The following is a 16,925-nucleotide window of genomic DNA, read 5'->3' on the forward strand; positions in this document are numbered from 1 at the left end:
TCGCTAGAATTACTTCTGCTCTGTCCTTTCTCCCTTTGGCCTCCTCTTCTGCAGACTGGGACCTTTAAAAACTTTGGTAATGCATTCTTCTCAGGAGAAGTAAAAGTGCCTGTATTTATTCCAAAAGACAGTTAATGACACTAAGGGGCTAGAGTAAGAAGAGTAACCTGAATCCTTAAAATGGATGTGTCTGGAGCACTGAAACATTTAAGAGAGTAATCTCTGGAATTCTAGAAAATATACCCTCTTTGATTTCTAAGAAAAGAGTACAAGAGCATATTCTAGTAATATCTAAAGTAATGCTGTCCAATAGAACTTTCTGTGATGATGGAAGTGTTCTATATCTGTGTCATCCAATTGGTAGCCACTAGCCACATGGGGCTATTCAGCACTTGAAATATGGCTAGTGTGACTAAAGAGTTGCATTTTTAATTGTACTTAGTGCTCCCTAAACTTAAATAGACACATGGGGCCAGTGGCTACTGTATTGGGTACTGCAAATCTACAGAACATAAAGACTCCGGTATTTCTGGAAACACTTGACGGAAAGATAACATGTAGTAGAAAAATCTACAAGGCCATGGAAGCATCCTTTCAAAATGTGATAAAACAAGCACAATAGAGCATCCCCCGAAGCAAGGAAAAGTCAAAAAAATTCTTCATATATTATATTAAGAAAAAACTTAGTTGTAAATTATCATTGTATATTAACAACAGTAATAATACTAATTATTAACATTATATAGCTATTATTTTTAAGTGTTTACTACGTACCAGATATCGTGCTAAGTATTTCAATAACACCATCTTGTTGAATCCTCACTAGTATGATACCACTTAGTATGGTATCATTGCCCCTTTTTACTAATGAGGAAATAATATTCAGAGAGGTTGAATAACTTTCTGAAAGGTTACAGTCAGTAGAAAGGCCAGGATTTGAACCTGAACTATGTTCTTAACTACACTGCCTTCTCCTCAAAAGCAAAACAAAACAAAAGCAAAAAAAACTAACAAAGATAAATCTTAACAAATGCTTCTAACATAAAATAGCCCAGCTTGGACAGTCTACCCATTTTCCTACAGCAAAACTGAAGCACTGATGCTTATGAGCTTGATCTGGATGCTGAATAATATGAGGCATATCTGGGATTTAACGAGGTGAAACTAGATTAAGTGGAGGACGTCCATAGGTGCCATGTTTCAAATATTCATAGAGCTTGGAAAATGTAAAAGAACTAATGCAGGCTTACATGCACATACTAATGAGACAGTGGGGATAGGCAGGAAGGGAAGAAGGGAACAGGGAAGGAGGAATGTTTCCCTCAGAAATGAAAACTGGAAAACAGAAAAATCAAACGTACTTCTGAAAATGCACTAAGACAAGACAACTGCATCAGTGGTAGAGAGCAACTGTGGTTTTAATAAACCATAATCCTATGCTGAGAAGCAGAGATCAAAACAGAAAAGCTGGAAGCAGAACACCTGTCCCACTGTGGTCACGGAGGACAAGCTACAGGGGAGGCAGGAGACAGAAAAGGGACTGGTCTGGGTTGTGCCACTGATTAGCCATGCCCTCTTATGAGAAAGTATTCCTAGTGCCTCTCAGCTGATTCTCTGCCTCCAGCTCTTCTTCATTTACTTTTACTCCATTCGGAGATAACGGTGTTGAGATGGTGATATTCCTCTGGGATGATCTGCCAGAAGAAGGGGGAAAGGAAGCAAGCCAGGCAATCCCTTTCTCAAAGACAGCAATAAATCCTGTCTTGTGCATGTAGCAGATGTGAACAAAGAAGATGGAACAGATTTCTTCTTAGTGATCATCCCTACCCCCATTCCCTCTATAGCAATTATATATCTCTGCATTTGCACACAGAGAGAAGAACCCCAGAGAACATCAATATTCCTTTAACAAGCAAAACTGCTAGCAATGAATGGCTAATGAAAATGCAGAAAAGCCATAACTCCCTTTTGTCTTACAGGTAATCCTACTAGACTTCAACTATGTATAATGTTAACCTTTCCAGGGGGTGTGATCCAGGACACAGAACAAGCTAACGTTTTTAGAATGCTTCTGGCTCATGTTTCTTGAACAGGGAAGAAGTTTAGTGGTACTAACGGTGTCACATCATACCTCCTGGCAGACATATATGGATCTGATATCATGAAATAAAGAATGTGCCACCATCATCACCACCATCGTCATTCCAGTCAATATTGGGAATGAAGCAGATGACAGTATGGGATCTCCTACTCTGCCAGTTAGAACACTTTGAAGGTAGAGCTTTATGTTCCAACTGAGGTCCTAGACTCTGAATAAGATACAGGCATACAATCTCATTTAAAGGAAAGCAACAAGGATACTGAGGGTTTAAGAAACTGAGGAGGTTTAACTAGGAGAAGAGAAGACTCAGGGGAAACAGGAAAGTTGTTTGCAAATATCTGGAGCATTCTCATGTAGAGAAGAGATTTGCTTTGCTTGCTCAATTACCCCAAGGGAGAGAACTAGGATCAGTGGGTGGAACCTATAGGTAGACAGGTTTCAGCTCATTACTAGGAGGAACTTGCTGGCAGTCGGAGGTAATCAACAGTGGAATGAACTCTCTGGGAAGGGAAGGTATGAATCTGCCATCATTGAGGGCATAGGAGTAGAAGTAAGATAATCTCTTGGTGGAAATACTAAATCATGAGAAGGAGGAGGGAGGCTGGACTAGGTAACCTTTAAAGGTCCTGCCCAAATCTGACAGCCTATAATTTTATGGGGGTATGGAGCTCCTGCTTTCATCATTACAACACTGTGCAACTTTAGGTTTGCAGCATAGACAGTGTACATATCTACATTACCAACTTTCTCTCTGAAGGCTTACAGAAGAGTGATGGGGGGGCAGAAGAAATAACAACAATATCAGTACCATCACCATGATCTTATTTCCCTTCTGCATCTTCATCTACCATATACTTGGCACTGTGGCAGGCACTTTATATACTTTATCGCTAATCTTTAAGAGTCCAGCTAGGCTATTGTGAGATTCTGAGCTGGTAAGATATCGTCTTTGGTTTTTATTTTCCTCATTTGGAAAAGGAAGGGGTTGAACTTTGCTATTCATTAAAGGGAACATTAAGGTCCCCTTTAATTTCCTTTATACTATGAGTCTGAAGGGGAAGTAGCACTAGGGACCCAGCTCAATTATTTCCTCCCTATGCACCACAGCTTAACCTAGCAGATACTATGAAACATCTTCCTTCTTTGGAATAATGAACAATGTGTGCCACCTTCATTTTACACAGTAAATATAGTAGTGAAAGGTTAAGTGTAAACAGAATTTTTAATAAAAAATTAAGTACATTTTGAACACACCGAAATGGTTAGTTAAAAGAAATCTTTAAAAAAATAAGTTCAATGTTTGCTGCAAAGTAACTTGTTCTATAAATTTGGATTTTATATTTTGGATTTTCTCTTATCACTTTGTCCTCCACTCAGTCTGTTGGGGTAATCAGTCTGTTGGTATGAACACAGAAGTATAGGTTTGAAAGGAATATTAAAAGTCATTTAGCTCAATGCCTTCTCCTCTCCCTGCCTCTAACTCCACTAACCCTAGCCAATGCTTGAATCTTCTTTCTAACATCCCTACCAAGTCTTTGCTTACTCTTCTAGTGATGAAGATCCCACATCTCCCCCGGAAGTTCCTTCCATTCTTGGCAGTGGACCTTGGCTTTAGGGACGTGATTCTCAATATTTTTTCTATCTCAGCAACCATGAGGGAATCCCAGAGCACTTCCATCCATAACAGTAGTTTCACATACATCCAAATTTTAATAGAGGTTCTCTCTAGAGAGCAAGATGGTGATGGGAGGGAAACTTTCTCTTTGGTGTACTTCTGTTGGTAATTTTTTTACACTGCATATATATTACTTTAATACATACATGCATACGTTTTTGAAAAGTGGTCCAAGGGGGTAAATCTTTATCACAGTAGTGATGGGGGTTGGACAGGAACAAGTTCCCCTACAGGAACAACACAGAATGAGAGGCAATGGGGTGTTACGATTTGACACCTCCATCGGCTGTTAATATACTCAGGTGTAGAGTGGGCACTGAATTGACTGTAATATACTTGTTGTGGGGAGGGTGAATGCCCTCTAGCTCCTTGAAAACCATTGCTAATCTCTATCTCAACTGAGTAAGCCAGCTCTTCAGGCATTTTAAGACAGCTTTCATGTGTGCAAGGAAAGTTAACTGCCTTCTGGCCTCACCAAAGTTAAACTCAATGACTAACAGTATAACGTGTCTCACTGTGTAATGAATCTGCCTCTTTTTCCCTGCCATTCCGCTGAATCAATAGCACACTCTTCTACTTGGACCCTCTGCCTTCCAGTATTATTCTTCTATAGTCCGTTCATTTTCTCTTTATCATGATGGGAGAGCACACTTCCTAATTACTAAGACTAGGTACCGTACTCCAAGCTTATGGTTGTTTTTTACCAAATATCCCCAGATTTCCCTCCTCTACTATGAAGACTCTGCAGACAGACTGCTTGAGTTCAGATTTGGTTCTCTCATTTACTAGTTGTATAACCTTGGCTAAGTAACTTTAATCCCCTGTGCCTCAGTTTCCTCATCTGCAAAATAAAGACAACAGCAGCAATTAGCTTATACAGTTGCAGAAGTTTAACTAGGATACATATAAAAGCACATAGAACAGTACCTGGCATACAGTGGATGCTCAAATCAATATTAATTTGTACTGCTGCTTCCTTCTCCTTCATCAGCATCATCATCATGCCCTACTACTACTTAGGAAACTTTCTTACTATAGGCCCAGAGTGTTTACTTGACAACTTCTTTTCATTAGATTTCTATGTTTCCTCTTTCTCAATCCAAAGCATTCTTGACATTTCATCTCTTCAACGCAGTTCTCTCTGACAAACTGGATTACAGTCAAACTTTCCCACTTGGCATTCCTACTACTATGGCTGTTTTTGTTGCATTATGATACACACTCATGCTTCATCAATTCACATTCCTCTTCTTTTCATACCTCTATTCAAAACCTATCTTCTAGAGCAGGGAGTAGAAAACTTTCTGTAAAGAGCCAGATAGTAAATATTTTCAGTTTTATGGGACATATGGTTTCTGCTACAACTACTCATCTCTGCCATTGTAGCATGAAAGTAGCCATACACATTAACAAATGAACACGGCTATATTCCAGTAAACCTTTATTTACAAAAACAGGCAGCCAGCAGGATTTGGCCTATGGGCCATAGTTTACTGATCCCTGATCTAGAGGAATCCTTCCCTAAATAACTCCGCCTGGCTGTGATCATTCCACTATTCTACTTCAAGTATGTACTATATTCATTTACAAGTAGTTATAAACTTCTGAGTATTTTTTACGTGGTCAGTCTCCCACTTAGATTAGTGTACAGATCCTTTAAGGAAAGCTGTTATTTCATTCATTAAACAAAACGTAGCTAAGCCTAGGAGTAACACTGAGTGTTAAGAACATGAAGACAAATAAGTCCCAGTCTATGCTCACAAAGAACTCACAGATTAGTAGGATAGACAGCAACTCAAATACACTATCATAATACAATGTGATTTTTGCTATAAGAGAGATTTGCTACACAAAGTGCTCTGAGAAAAGAGAAAGGAATGATTGCCTTTGCTTGGGGAGAGGAGGAAAGCTTCACAGAGGACATGAAGTTAAGCTAGGATTGTCAGAAGAAAGATGAATAGGCATTTGAGGCAAAGGGAATATAGTACTTAAGACATGGAAATGGCCCATCTGTTTGGACAACAGCCAGCAGCTGCTGTAGAAGGAAAGTGGTAGGGTAAGCTACAGAGACAAATGACAGGAACTAAGGAAGATGAGAATACAAAGGTAAGTACCAGCAAACGAAGAGCCTCATTTGCCATAATAAGACAATGGTATGTACACAATAAGGAGTCTGGTATCATCCCAAAGATTATATTTAAACATTCAATATCAAGATCTGATTTATTAATTATATTTTACACCCATAAAGGGGTTTTAACTTTTTCATATATTATTTTAACTTTTACATATATTATTTCCAATGTTCACAGAGCATCCAAACTTACATATCTACTAAATTCTGACTAATGATATGAACTAAATAATCTAAATAATGATTATGAACTTGTGATGTAGTGAGAAGGGTAAGATTTAGAAGCAAAAGATTCAGGACTAAATCTTGCAGTTTATAGTAACAACATTCGGAATAAGTCTCTTAACCCTTCATTGTTTCCATAAAAGAGGAATAGCAACAGTCCCTATTTCAAAAGCTTACAGTAAAGACTATTTGAGATAATTACATGAAGAGTACTTTGCAAACTATAAAAGAGTTGTATAAATGATGTGCAGGATTTGTGAAAATTGCAGGGTAAGTTGGCAAGAAAGGGTGAGATTTTTTTATTTACTCAAACAGCTTGTTGTGACACATACACTCACACACAGCCTGACAGAAGGTAACTCTCCATTTCTATTACATATAAGAACAGGTTCTGACCTTTTCGAGGATCTGATTTTTGCATGGTACCATCAGCTATACCCAATAGGAATTTCCTCCTTAGCAAGATGGAGACATCTAGAAGCAAAAGATTAAAAAAAAAAAATTAGAAATGTGAACTACTGTAGATTGAAGGAGACCTGCAGTGAAATTAGGTTTTAATCAGAAGAAACCAGCAGGCTGAACACCTAGAAGGGCTTCCCAAGGGCAGTAATATAGTTAGGTTTCCAGTTTCCAGGATCCTTCCCTCAGCTTTTCGAGTTCAGAACCCCAATTCTGTTAAAAATAGAACAGATTCTTCAGGGCATTAACAGGTCATGAAATAAGAATGGATAAACCAGAACGTTACTCTATTAACTCACTGTGAGAAAGATTAACAGTCACAAAACTAAAGTATTGCACACTGAAAACTACAAACATCACTGAAAGAATTAAAGAAAGAAGTAGAAAGACATTTACGTTCATGAATTAGAAGACTAATGTTAAGGTGACAATACTACCCAAGGTGATCTACGGACTCAAGACAATCCCTATCAAAATCCCTTTTCTGTAGAAATAGAAAAAGCCACCCTAAAATTCACATGCTATCTCAAACAGCTTAAACAATCTTGAAAATGAAGAACAATGTTGGAAGACTCACACTTCCTGGTTTCAAAACCTCCTACAAAGCTACAGTAATTGAGACAGTGTGGTACTGGCATAAGGACAGGCATACAGACCGACGGAATAGAGAGCTCTGAAATAAACCCTAATATATATGATCAAATGATTTTTGACAAAGGTGCCAACACCATTCAATGGGAAAAGGATACTCTTCAACAAATGATGCTAGGAAAACTGGATACCCTCATGCCAAAGAATGAAGATGAACCTTTATCTTACACCATATACAAAAATTAACTCAAAATGCATCAAAGACCAAAACTTAAGAGCTAAAATTATAAACCTCTTAGAAGAAAACATAGAGGAGAATCTTCGTGACACTGGATTTGGCAATGATTCTGGAATGTGACATCTAAATTACAGGCAACAAAAGAAAAATGATAAATCAGACTTCATCAAAATGAAAAACAATCTGTGCATCAAAGGGCACTATCACATGGATGAAAAGAAAACCTACAGAATGGGAGAAAATATTGGCAAATCGTTTATCTGATAAGGGACTAATATCTAGAATTTATAAAGAACTCCTACAATTCAATAACAAAAATACCTCAAACAACCCAGCTGAAAAATGGGCAAAGGACCTGAAGAGATACTTCTCCATTTATCTATATAGATGGCCAATAAGCACATGAAAAGATACTCAACATCATTAATCATTAGGGAAGTACAAGTGAAAGTCCCAATAAGATACCACTTCACACCCATTGGGATGATTGGGATGGTTATTATGAAGGGAAAAAAAAAGGAAAATCATAAGTGTCGGCAAGGACGTGGAGAAATTAGATCCCTTGTGAATTGCTAGTAGGACTAAAAAATGGTGCAGCTGCTGTGGAAAACTTTAAAAAGTTAAAAATAGAATTACCTTGCGAACAAGCTACTACCCAGACATCACTGGATCGTTTTTTTCAAGAGGGTAGACAGAATGGAATCCAGCAAGGAACCAGAACCTGTGCCATCAACGTCAGGCACGAGTGAAACTGCAGGTTGCCCTCCGTCTCCTATTGCTGACGATCCTTCAGCTCTACCATCTCCCACCTCCTCTCCTTCCTCCAGTCGGTAACTTCTTGCCTGTTCACTCGATGCCAGCCCCTGTATGCCAGCTGTTGTGCTGTACTACTGTACTTTTCAAGGTTCTGAAGGTGACCATTCTCTTGCTGTAATGCCCGGGCACCACACTTTTTACCACCCATCAACACTTCTACTGCAGAGTGTCTGCACGTCATTGCTCGTGGAGTCGTGAGGCTTGATCCTCCAGGCCCATATTCCCTGGTAGGCTGGACTTGTCTGCCTTCAAAGATTTCTGCCCTTTCAAGCATTCCAGAATTTGCCTGTGTTTCAGTGGTGCCTCACATTATGGAATCCTTTTACTCTCAACATTATTAGGGTCTATCTTAGGGACAAGTGGTGCAATCCAATTTCCTTTTGGCCCGTGGTGCTATTTTGTATTTCCCAGTGCTTTCAATGAAGCTTCAAGTAGACCTAAACTCCCGGCTACTAACTAGCCATGAATCGCACAATTGTTCATTGTTTGTTATTTGTGAGAAAATGACAGTAATTAGTAGAAAAAAAAAATAGAATTACCATATGACCCAGTAACTCTACTCCTAGGTATATACCCAAAAGAATTGAAAACAGGGACTAAAACAGATACCTGTATACTAATGTTCATAGCAGCATTATTCACAATAGCGAAAGGGTAGAAAAAATTCAAGTGTCCACCAGTAAATGAATAAATAAACAAAATGTGGCATATACATAAAATGGAATACTATTCAGCCATAAAAAGGAATAAAATTCTGATACATGCTACAACATGGATCAATCTTGAAAATATTATGCTAAGTGAAATAAGCCAAATACAAAAGTATAACTACTGTCTGATTTCACTTATACTTGATAACCAGAATAGGGAAATTCATAGAGAAAGTAAGTAGAACAGAGGTTACCAGGGGCTGGGAAGAGGGTGGGGGGGATGATTTAATGTGTACAGAGTTTCTGTTTGAAATGATGAAAAAATTCTAGAGTTGGACAGCAGTGAAGGCTATACATCACTGTAAATGTACTTAATGCCTTAAAATGGTTAAAATGATGAATTTTATGTTATATATATATATTTTAACACAATTATAATTAAAAAAAACAAGCAACAGGTGGACCTGCATCAGGGTTTGACAGCTCCATTCAACCATCTCACAACAGGAATACAAATTGCTTCACAGGGACTTTCAAGAAACTAAGTCCTTGAGTCACAGCATTCCCTTTCCTGGGTGGTCCTAGATGGAACCTGCTATCAATTTTCTTTATGACCTCCCATTTAGCATGTTTCCAAGCTAGACTATCTTCTGATAAACACATCCTTTTATTTGGATAATGTTACTATCTATATATAGCATGCAGTACAGATGGGCTCTGGATTTGAATATCAACTCTGTCACTAGCTATGTAAACTTGAACAAGTTACTAAATGTCTCTGGCCCTCAATTTCTGTATCTTTATTTTTTAATTTATTTTAAAATTTATTTATTTATTTATTTGGCTGTGTTGGGTCTTAGTTGCGGCACGTGGGATCTTCATTGCCACACGTGGGATCTTTTTTTGCGGCACACGGGCTTCTCTCTAGTTGTAGTGCACAGGTTCCGGAGCACATGGGTCAGTAGTTGTGGCATGCAGGTTCTCTAGTTGTGGCACGTGGGCTCTAGCGTGTGCAGGCTTAGCTGCCCCGTGGTATGCGGGATCTTAGTTCCCCAACCAGGGATTGAACCTGTGTCCTCTGCACTGGAAGGAGGATTCTTAACCACTGGACCAGCAGGGAAGTCCCAATTTCTGTATCTTTAAAGCAAAAATAGTAGTATCTACCCCAAAGGCTTTGTGAAGGTTAAATGACATTCTCTATGTTAATGAATTAATACAAATAAGTGTCGACAGACAGAAATTACTTCCCCACTTCCTTAACTCTTCATAGTATTACTGATCACTGATGAAATCATAGTCAGTTCTCTGTCTCTGGGCTCCACTGGCATCCATACAATCATCACCACGACTCTCTGTAACTTGGAGGCTTGCTGGTATATCTATCAGAAACCTTCTCTCAAAGGCCAACATCCAAAAGAACAAAAACAAATGTAGACAAATTTTTCTGCCTACCTCACAAACCTTTCCTAGAGGAGTCTGCCCTCCCCGAGGGCAGGTAGGCTTACTTTATATCCCACGTATTACCTAGCAGAAAAAAATAACTTTATCAATTTTTAAAATTGAATTTTCAACAATTCTAAGTTTTTTATAACAGGATCTTGCATAAATATCCAAATACACAAGTTCTATTTCTATACTTGTATTACAAAAACAATAAGGTAAAAACAGTAAGTATGGTTCTCTGTCAGTGATAAGAACCTAAGCAAAATATATAAGGTGTTACAGGGTGTGGTAGTGACCATTTCAAAGCCTGCTACACTATGGTGGGCTTATATTAAAAGTGCCAGAAATAACAGAATAAGTTCAATATCCCACCATGAAAAAATTCAATAATAAAGCTGATCTACCAGATAAAATCATATTACACAAATCAGAAAAATCTCCATTTAATTTTCACTTAAAAGCAAAATATCAAATCATCTAAAGATTAGAAAATAGCATCAAATCAAACTTCATATTCCTGACTTACTTCTAGACCACAGTGGTCAGACATTCAATTTCACCTTGCCTGAATGACCTAAACTCCTTCAACTATGCCACTTAGAACTGCCATCAGTAGATATTTATTAAACATGCCTAGGTATAAAATTGGAATTAGGAGACAGAACCATAACAGAACAAAGCAACTGAACGGTCAGGAAAAAAAATGCAACCATCATAGGAGAAGGGAACTAACTATATGATAGGTTCTGTGCTGAATACTTTAAAAACAACTTTTTGTTAAAGTATAATATACATATAATATACTGAGAAGCACACGCATCATACAGTAGCCAAGATATGGAAACAACCTAAGTTGATGAATGGATAAAGAAGATGTGGTATATATACACAATGGAATACTATTCAGCCATAAAAAAAGAAAACTGGCCATTGTGACAACATAAATGGACCTGGAAAGTATTATGCTAGGTTTGAATAAGTCAGATGGAGAAAGACAGTTACCATGTGATTTTACTCATATGTGGAAGCTAAAAAAACAAATGAACAAACAAAATAAAACAAAAACAAACTCACAGATACAGAGATCAGATCAGTGGCTACCAGAAGGGAAGCGAGTTGTGGGGGGTGGGGTGGGGGCGTGCAAGATGGGTGAAGGAGGCCAACTGTATGGTGACAAATGGTAACTAGACTTGTAGTGGTAATCACTTTGTAGTACACATAACTGTTGAATTATTATGCTGTCTACCTGAAACTCATTATTTTTAAAAAGTAAATAAATCGTAAGTATGAAACTCAATGAACTTTTACAATGTGTTTCCAAACCAAGAAAGAGATCATTACTAGCACAAAAGAAGTACTCCTTTGAGCCCTCTCCCAATCATTACTCCACCCAAGAGTAAGCACTATGTGGACTACTATTGTTAGGTTAGTTTTGCCTGCTTTGAACTTTATAGAAATGAAATTATATCTCATGTCCTCTTTTATGTCCACTTTGTTCCACTCAACATTTTGTTTATGAGATTCATCCACGGTGCCCTACTAAGGCACTTTTGTCTTCATTACTTGATTTAAAACACCCAACAATTCTGGCATTTCCCATTTAGGTTGGGGAAAAAAAAAGAGCTGAGGTTTTGAAGTTAAACAAGATTAATTAAAGCATCCAAGGGCATACGAGTACTGTATGGAAAGGCTAAAATTAAAGACTAATTTCAAAGTCCATCCTCTCTTTGGTTCCATTATGCTTGCCTACTATAGTTCAAAAGCAACAAGAAATCAATCCCTTCCCTAGTTTACTTTTCATAGGCCATATTATAGAGGGAAGTTTGGCAAACAGTCAAGTACTACGCAATGTAAGAAATTATTATTAGCACAAGAAAAGAGTTTCCTAGGGCAGTGGCTTTCAAACCTTTCTGATTGTGACCCACAGACTTAAATACAGGAGTTTTTACAACAATATGCATTGCTAAAAACCTTACATCTTGCAAAATTATGCACTAAACATGGGCTTGTGGTTAAAACAGAGTTAGGAATATGCTACTAGAAGCCCATGAAAATTTGTATCCTAATACACACATACCCCACAAGGATCTCAGTCACTAAGAAATAGTTAAATTGGACCCAACAAACTAAACAGAAGGAAGAAGGGTATAATCCACTTTAGGATAATTTCTAAGTAAAATGATTTTTTTTTTTTTTTTTTGCGGTATGTGGGCCTCTCACTGTTGTGGCCTCTCCCGCTGCGGAGCACAGGCTCCAGACGCACAGGCTCAGCAGCCATGGTTCATGGGCCCAGTCGCTCCGCGGCATGTGGGATCTTCCCGGTCCGGGGCACGAACCCATGTCCCCTGCATCGGCAGGCGGACTCTCAACCACTGCGCCACCAGGGAAGCCCTAAAATGATTTTTAAAAATAAAGTTTTAATGTGTAATGGAACAAACCTGTAGCAATCCAGAACACTAAGCTTCTAAGAGTGACTTAATTCTCCAAGGTTTTCTAGAGTGAAGATTTGAACACATGTCACCATCTACTGACAGGAGCCACTTAATAAAAGCTTTTCATAGCGACAAAATTAAAACCTGAAGTCAGACTCATACGGCTTTGGGGACCGATAAGAGACTACTAAACTGTTAATTATTTTTTATCTATTCACACTGCCCAAGCAGACCTTTGAGAGACGTCTATGCTACACAGTACCAGAGATCTCAAGATCAACTTTATTTTGTTGGAGCGTAATAGGACAGAGTCCTACACAGGAAACTAACTCCTGAGATGTACAGCCCTGAGAATAGAGTAAATCCTCACTGCTTAAGCCATAGAGACAGGTACATAAAGTAATTTGGGCTCATTAACAGAGCAGTATCTATAAACCATTCTGTAAGTCGCCCCCCCCCCCACTCCCGCCAAAGTCTCAGGTTCTTATCCTAAAAAAGTGAGTTATGAATCCTTGACATTATCCAGGATCTTGTAGGAATCTGATAGAATTACAAACTTGGGGCAAATACGGTTTCTCTGTACCAAGAAACTGAGATGCAACTTAGACCTAAGCTTGGCCTGGTTCATTCTGTCACTGAGTAGTCACTTTGTCAGGGCTTCAAATTCTTCACTTTAAAACCAAAAGATAAGAACTCAGGCAGGTCCCATGTTTACTACAAACTAGCTGCATGCCTCCGTTTCTTCATCAACCACTTCTATGATTTTATGGTTTCATAGAAAATCCTATTGCTATTACAGTAACAGAAATTTATCAAATGAGATCAGCTGTCTTCCTGTGAGCTACTCAGGCAATTGCCCTGACACCCATTTCTGGTTGGGAAACAGAGACAACTTCTTCATGGTAATAGGAAGGCTAGACAATACAAAGGGGCTTCCAGGGAAATGTGTCTTATGTGAATCTGAAACAGCAACCTCAGGAAAGGGCTCTCTTCTCTAGAAAACTGACTTGACTGAGAGAGCATGGAATAATCTTTGAGATAGGTATTAAGCTAAGGCATATCGGATTAAAAAAATTATTTGAGGATGATACAGAAAGAATATATAATATGCATTCTAAACAGCTAAGGCAGAAGAGTGGTACCACTTGCTAGCAGTCACTCAGCATTTACTAGAAACCTTCCTCATGCTAATTCCAGAGAATAACACCTTTTAAAGCAAGTCAGAAAATGTTTGTATATAACCACAGAATCAGCAAGAACCCAGAGGCACGAGAAGAAAAAAACATGTCCAGTTTCACTTCAGAGACAGAAATTTATGGTTGTTTAGCTTTCTGAGTTTTTTTTTTTTTTTTTTTTAATCCCGGAAATTTAGCTTTTAGGACACAAGATGCCTTTCTCAACTTCCTCAGCTTTTGACCCAGCACTCATCCCTTAATTAAAATCTATTTTAATTCTTCTTCATTTTAAGTCTCTGGGGTTCACTAGACCAGGATTTAGTGGTATGTTATTTCAGAGAACAATTTTATTCGCTAGTATTAGTTAAGAGAACTCCAGAAATTTATTTCATCAAAATCACTGATAGGTGTTGAACCTGTGCGATACTCTTTAACATACAGCAGTGACTCATAACTTCCCCGCCCCCCCCCCCCCACCGACATATCTGAAGAATACAAAACACTCCTATCAGTGAGGGCAGGCTCATTAAAGGCACTGATTTTCAGCAAAAGGTAGGAGGTAGGATTAATTTGACAGGGAGGAAGGCTCCACTGGGTGAAGGTGTTTTGGAATCTCCAGGGGTATTTGTGTAATGAGAAAAAACATTTCCCCCAGTCTATATTCCACTGCTCTTTCCCCTGACCCAGGGTCTAGAGCACTGCCATCCAACAGAAATATAATTGAAGCCATTCATGTCATTTTAAGTTTTCTATTAGTCACATTATAAAAAGTAAAAAAAGGAACAGATGAAAATAATTTTAATAATGCATTCTATTCAACCCAATATATTGAAATATTATCACTTCAGCTGGTAATCATTATAAAAATCAATGGAAAATGGGACCTAATGAAACTTCAAAGCTTTTGCACAGCAAAGGAAACCATAAACAAGACCAAAAGACAACCCTCAGAATAGGAGAAAATATTTGCAAATGAAGCAACTGACAAATGATTAATCTCCAAAATTTATAAGCAGCTCATGCAGCTCTATAACAAAAAAACAAACAACCCAATCCAAAAATGGGCAGAAACCCTAAGCACATATTTCTCCAGAGAAGATATACAGACTGCCAACAAACACATGAAAGAATGCTCAACATCATTAATTAGAGAAATGCAAATCAAAACTACAATGAGATATCATCTCACACCAGTCAGAATGGCCATCATCAAAAAATCTAGAAACAATAAATGCTGGAGAGGGTGCAGAGAAAAGGGAACCCTCTTGCACTGGTGGTGGGAATGTGAATTGGTACAGCCACTATGGAGAACAGTATGGAGGTTCCTTAAAAAACTACAAATAGAACTACCATATGACCCAGCAATCCCACTACTGGGCATATACCCTGAGAAAACCATAATTCAAAAAGAATCATGTACCAAAATGTTCATTGCAGCTCTATTTACAATAGCCCAGAGATGGAAACAACCTAAGTGTCCATCATCGGATGAATGGATAAAGAAGATGTGGCACATATATACAATGGAATATTACTCAGCCATAAAAAGAAACGAAATTGAGCTATTTGTAATGAGGTAGATAGACCTAGAGTCTGTCATACAGAGTGAAGTAAGTCAGAAAGAGAAAGACAAATACCGTATGCTAACACATATATATGGAATTTAAGAAAAAAAAGGTCATGAAGAACCTAGGGGTAAGACAGGAATAAAGACACAGACCTACTAGAGAATGGACTTGAGGATATGGGGAGGGGGAAGGGTAAGCTGTGACAAAGTGAGAGAGAGGCATGGACATATATACACTACCAAACGTAAGGTAGATAGCTAGTGGGAAGCAGCCGCATAGCACAGGGAGATGAGCTCGGTGCTTTGTGACTGCCTGGAGGGGTGGGATAGGGAGGGTGGGAGGGAGGAAGATGCAAGAGGGAAGAGATATGGGAACATATGTATATGTATAACTGATTTACTTTGTTATAAAGCAGAAACTAACACACCATTGTAAAGCAATTATACTCCAATAAAGATGTTAAAAAAAAATTAACTGAAGGCATTCTCAGGACAATGCAAATGGGATGAGATACGGTTAGAAATGATAGTGTAGGAACACAGATATATCCAAGTAATGAATAAACTTGTAAATAACATTCTTTGCAGGTATAGAACAATGTAAATAGGAGAAATGTAATGTAATTACAAATATTTGAAATGCATTTGCACTCCTGGCCTCCAACCTAGTTTAAAAAACGTCTTTCAGAAAAGTCCTAAAGAATCACTGGAGAAAATTTAATATAGCTGGGTGGTAGAGGGACAGATAAACTGACATGTGATCTTTACAAGCAATGGTAAAATTTAGGGTGTGGACATAAGGTTTTCCATGGCAAAATCCTTTCAAGTTTATCATATGTTTGAAATTTTTCATAAGTTTTAAAAAAAGAAACCTTAAAACATCTCAAAGAAGCTGCTCAGAGCTCAACATTGAGCAATAGTGAAAAGGTGGGTAGATTAGAGCAGAGACTGAAGGAATGAATGAACATGAATTTTTTTTGCACTTTTACATATAATTGCCATTTCATCACAACAAAGTTGAAAGGTAGGTGATATTATCTCTATTACACACACACACACAAACACACACACATGCCTCTGAGGCTCAGAGAGTACCGTAACCAAGTTACTTGGATATAGTGAATATTAAGCCTGACCAAGCCTGGGATCAAAATATGCATGCAGGTTTAAAAATATCTAACTAAAATCTGAATCTACCTTTATCATTTATTTTCCACAGGTAACTGGAAAGTGACTGTCTCAGCTCTACTTGGAAAAGCACTTTAAATAATAAGAACATGTGAGATATACTTTGTAAAACAGAACAATATATTTTTTAAATTAATTTATTCTATCCTTGGCTGTGTTGGGTCTTTGTTGCTGCACGTGGGCTTTCTCTAGTTGCTGTGAGCGGGGGCTACTCTTCGTTGCGATGCGAGG

At 38.1% G+C, this 16,925-nt stretch overlaps 1 protein-coding gene across 4 annotated transcripts in view; it reads right to left on the reverse strand.

The window, feature by feature from the left end:
• SCMH1 (Scm polycomb group protein homolog 1) overlaps positions 1–16,925 on the reverse strand; it is a 189,851-nt gene that overhangs the window by 139,291 nt on the left and 33,635 nt on the right. For all 4 annotated transcript variants that reach the window (XM_079938928.1, XM_079938919.1, XM_079938920.1 and 1 more), the window contains exon 2: positions 6,532–6,609. In XM_079938928.1, the coding sequence (XP_079795054.1) occupies positions 6,532–6,556 (25 nt within the window). In that variant the 5' untranslated portion in view covers positions 6,557–6,609. The remainder of the gene's footprint in view (positions 1–6,531; positions 6,610–16,925) is intronic.

This window comes from Stenella coeruleoalba (assembly GCF_951394435.1).
Source record: "Stenella coeruleoalba genome assembly, chromosome: 1".
Classification (NCBI taxonomy): Eukaryota; Metazoa; Chordata; class Mammalia; order Artiodactyla; family Delphinidae; genus Stenella; species Stenella coeruleoalba.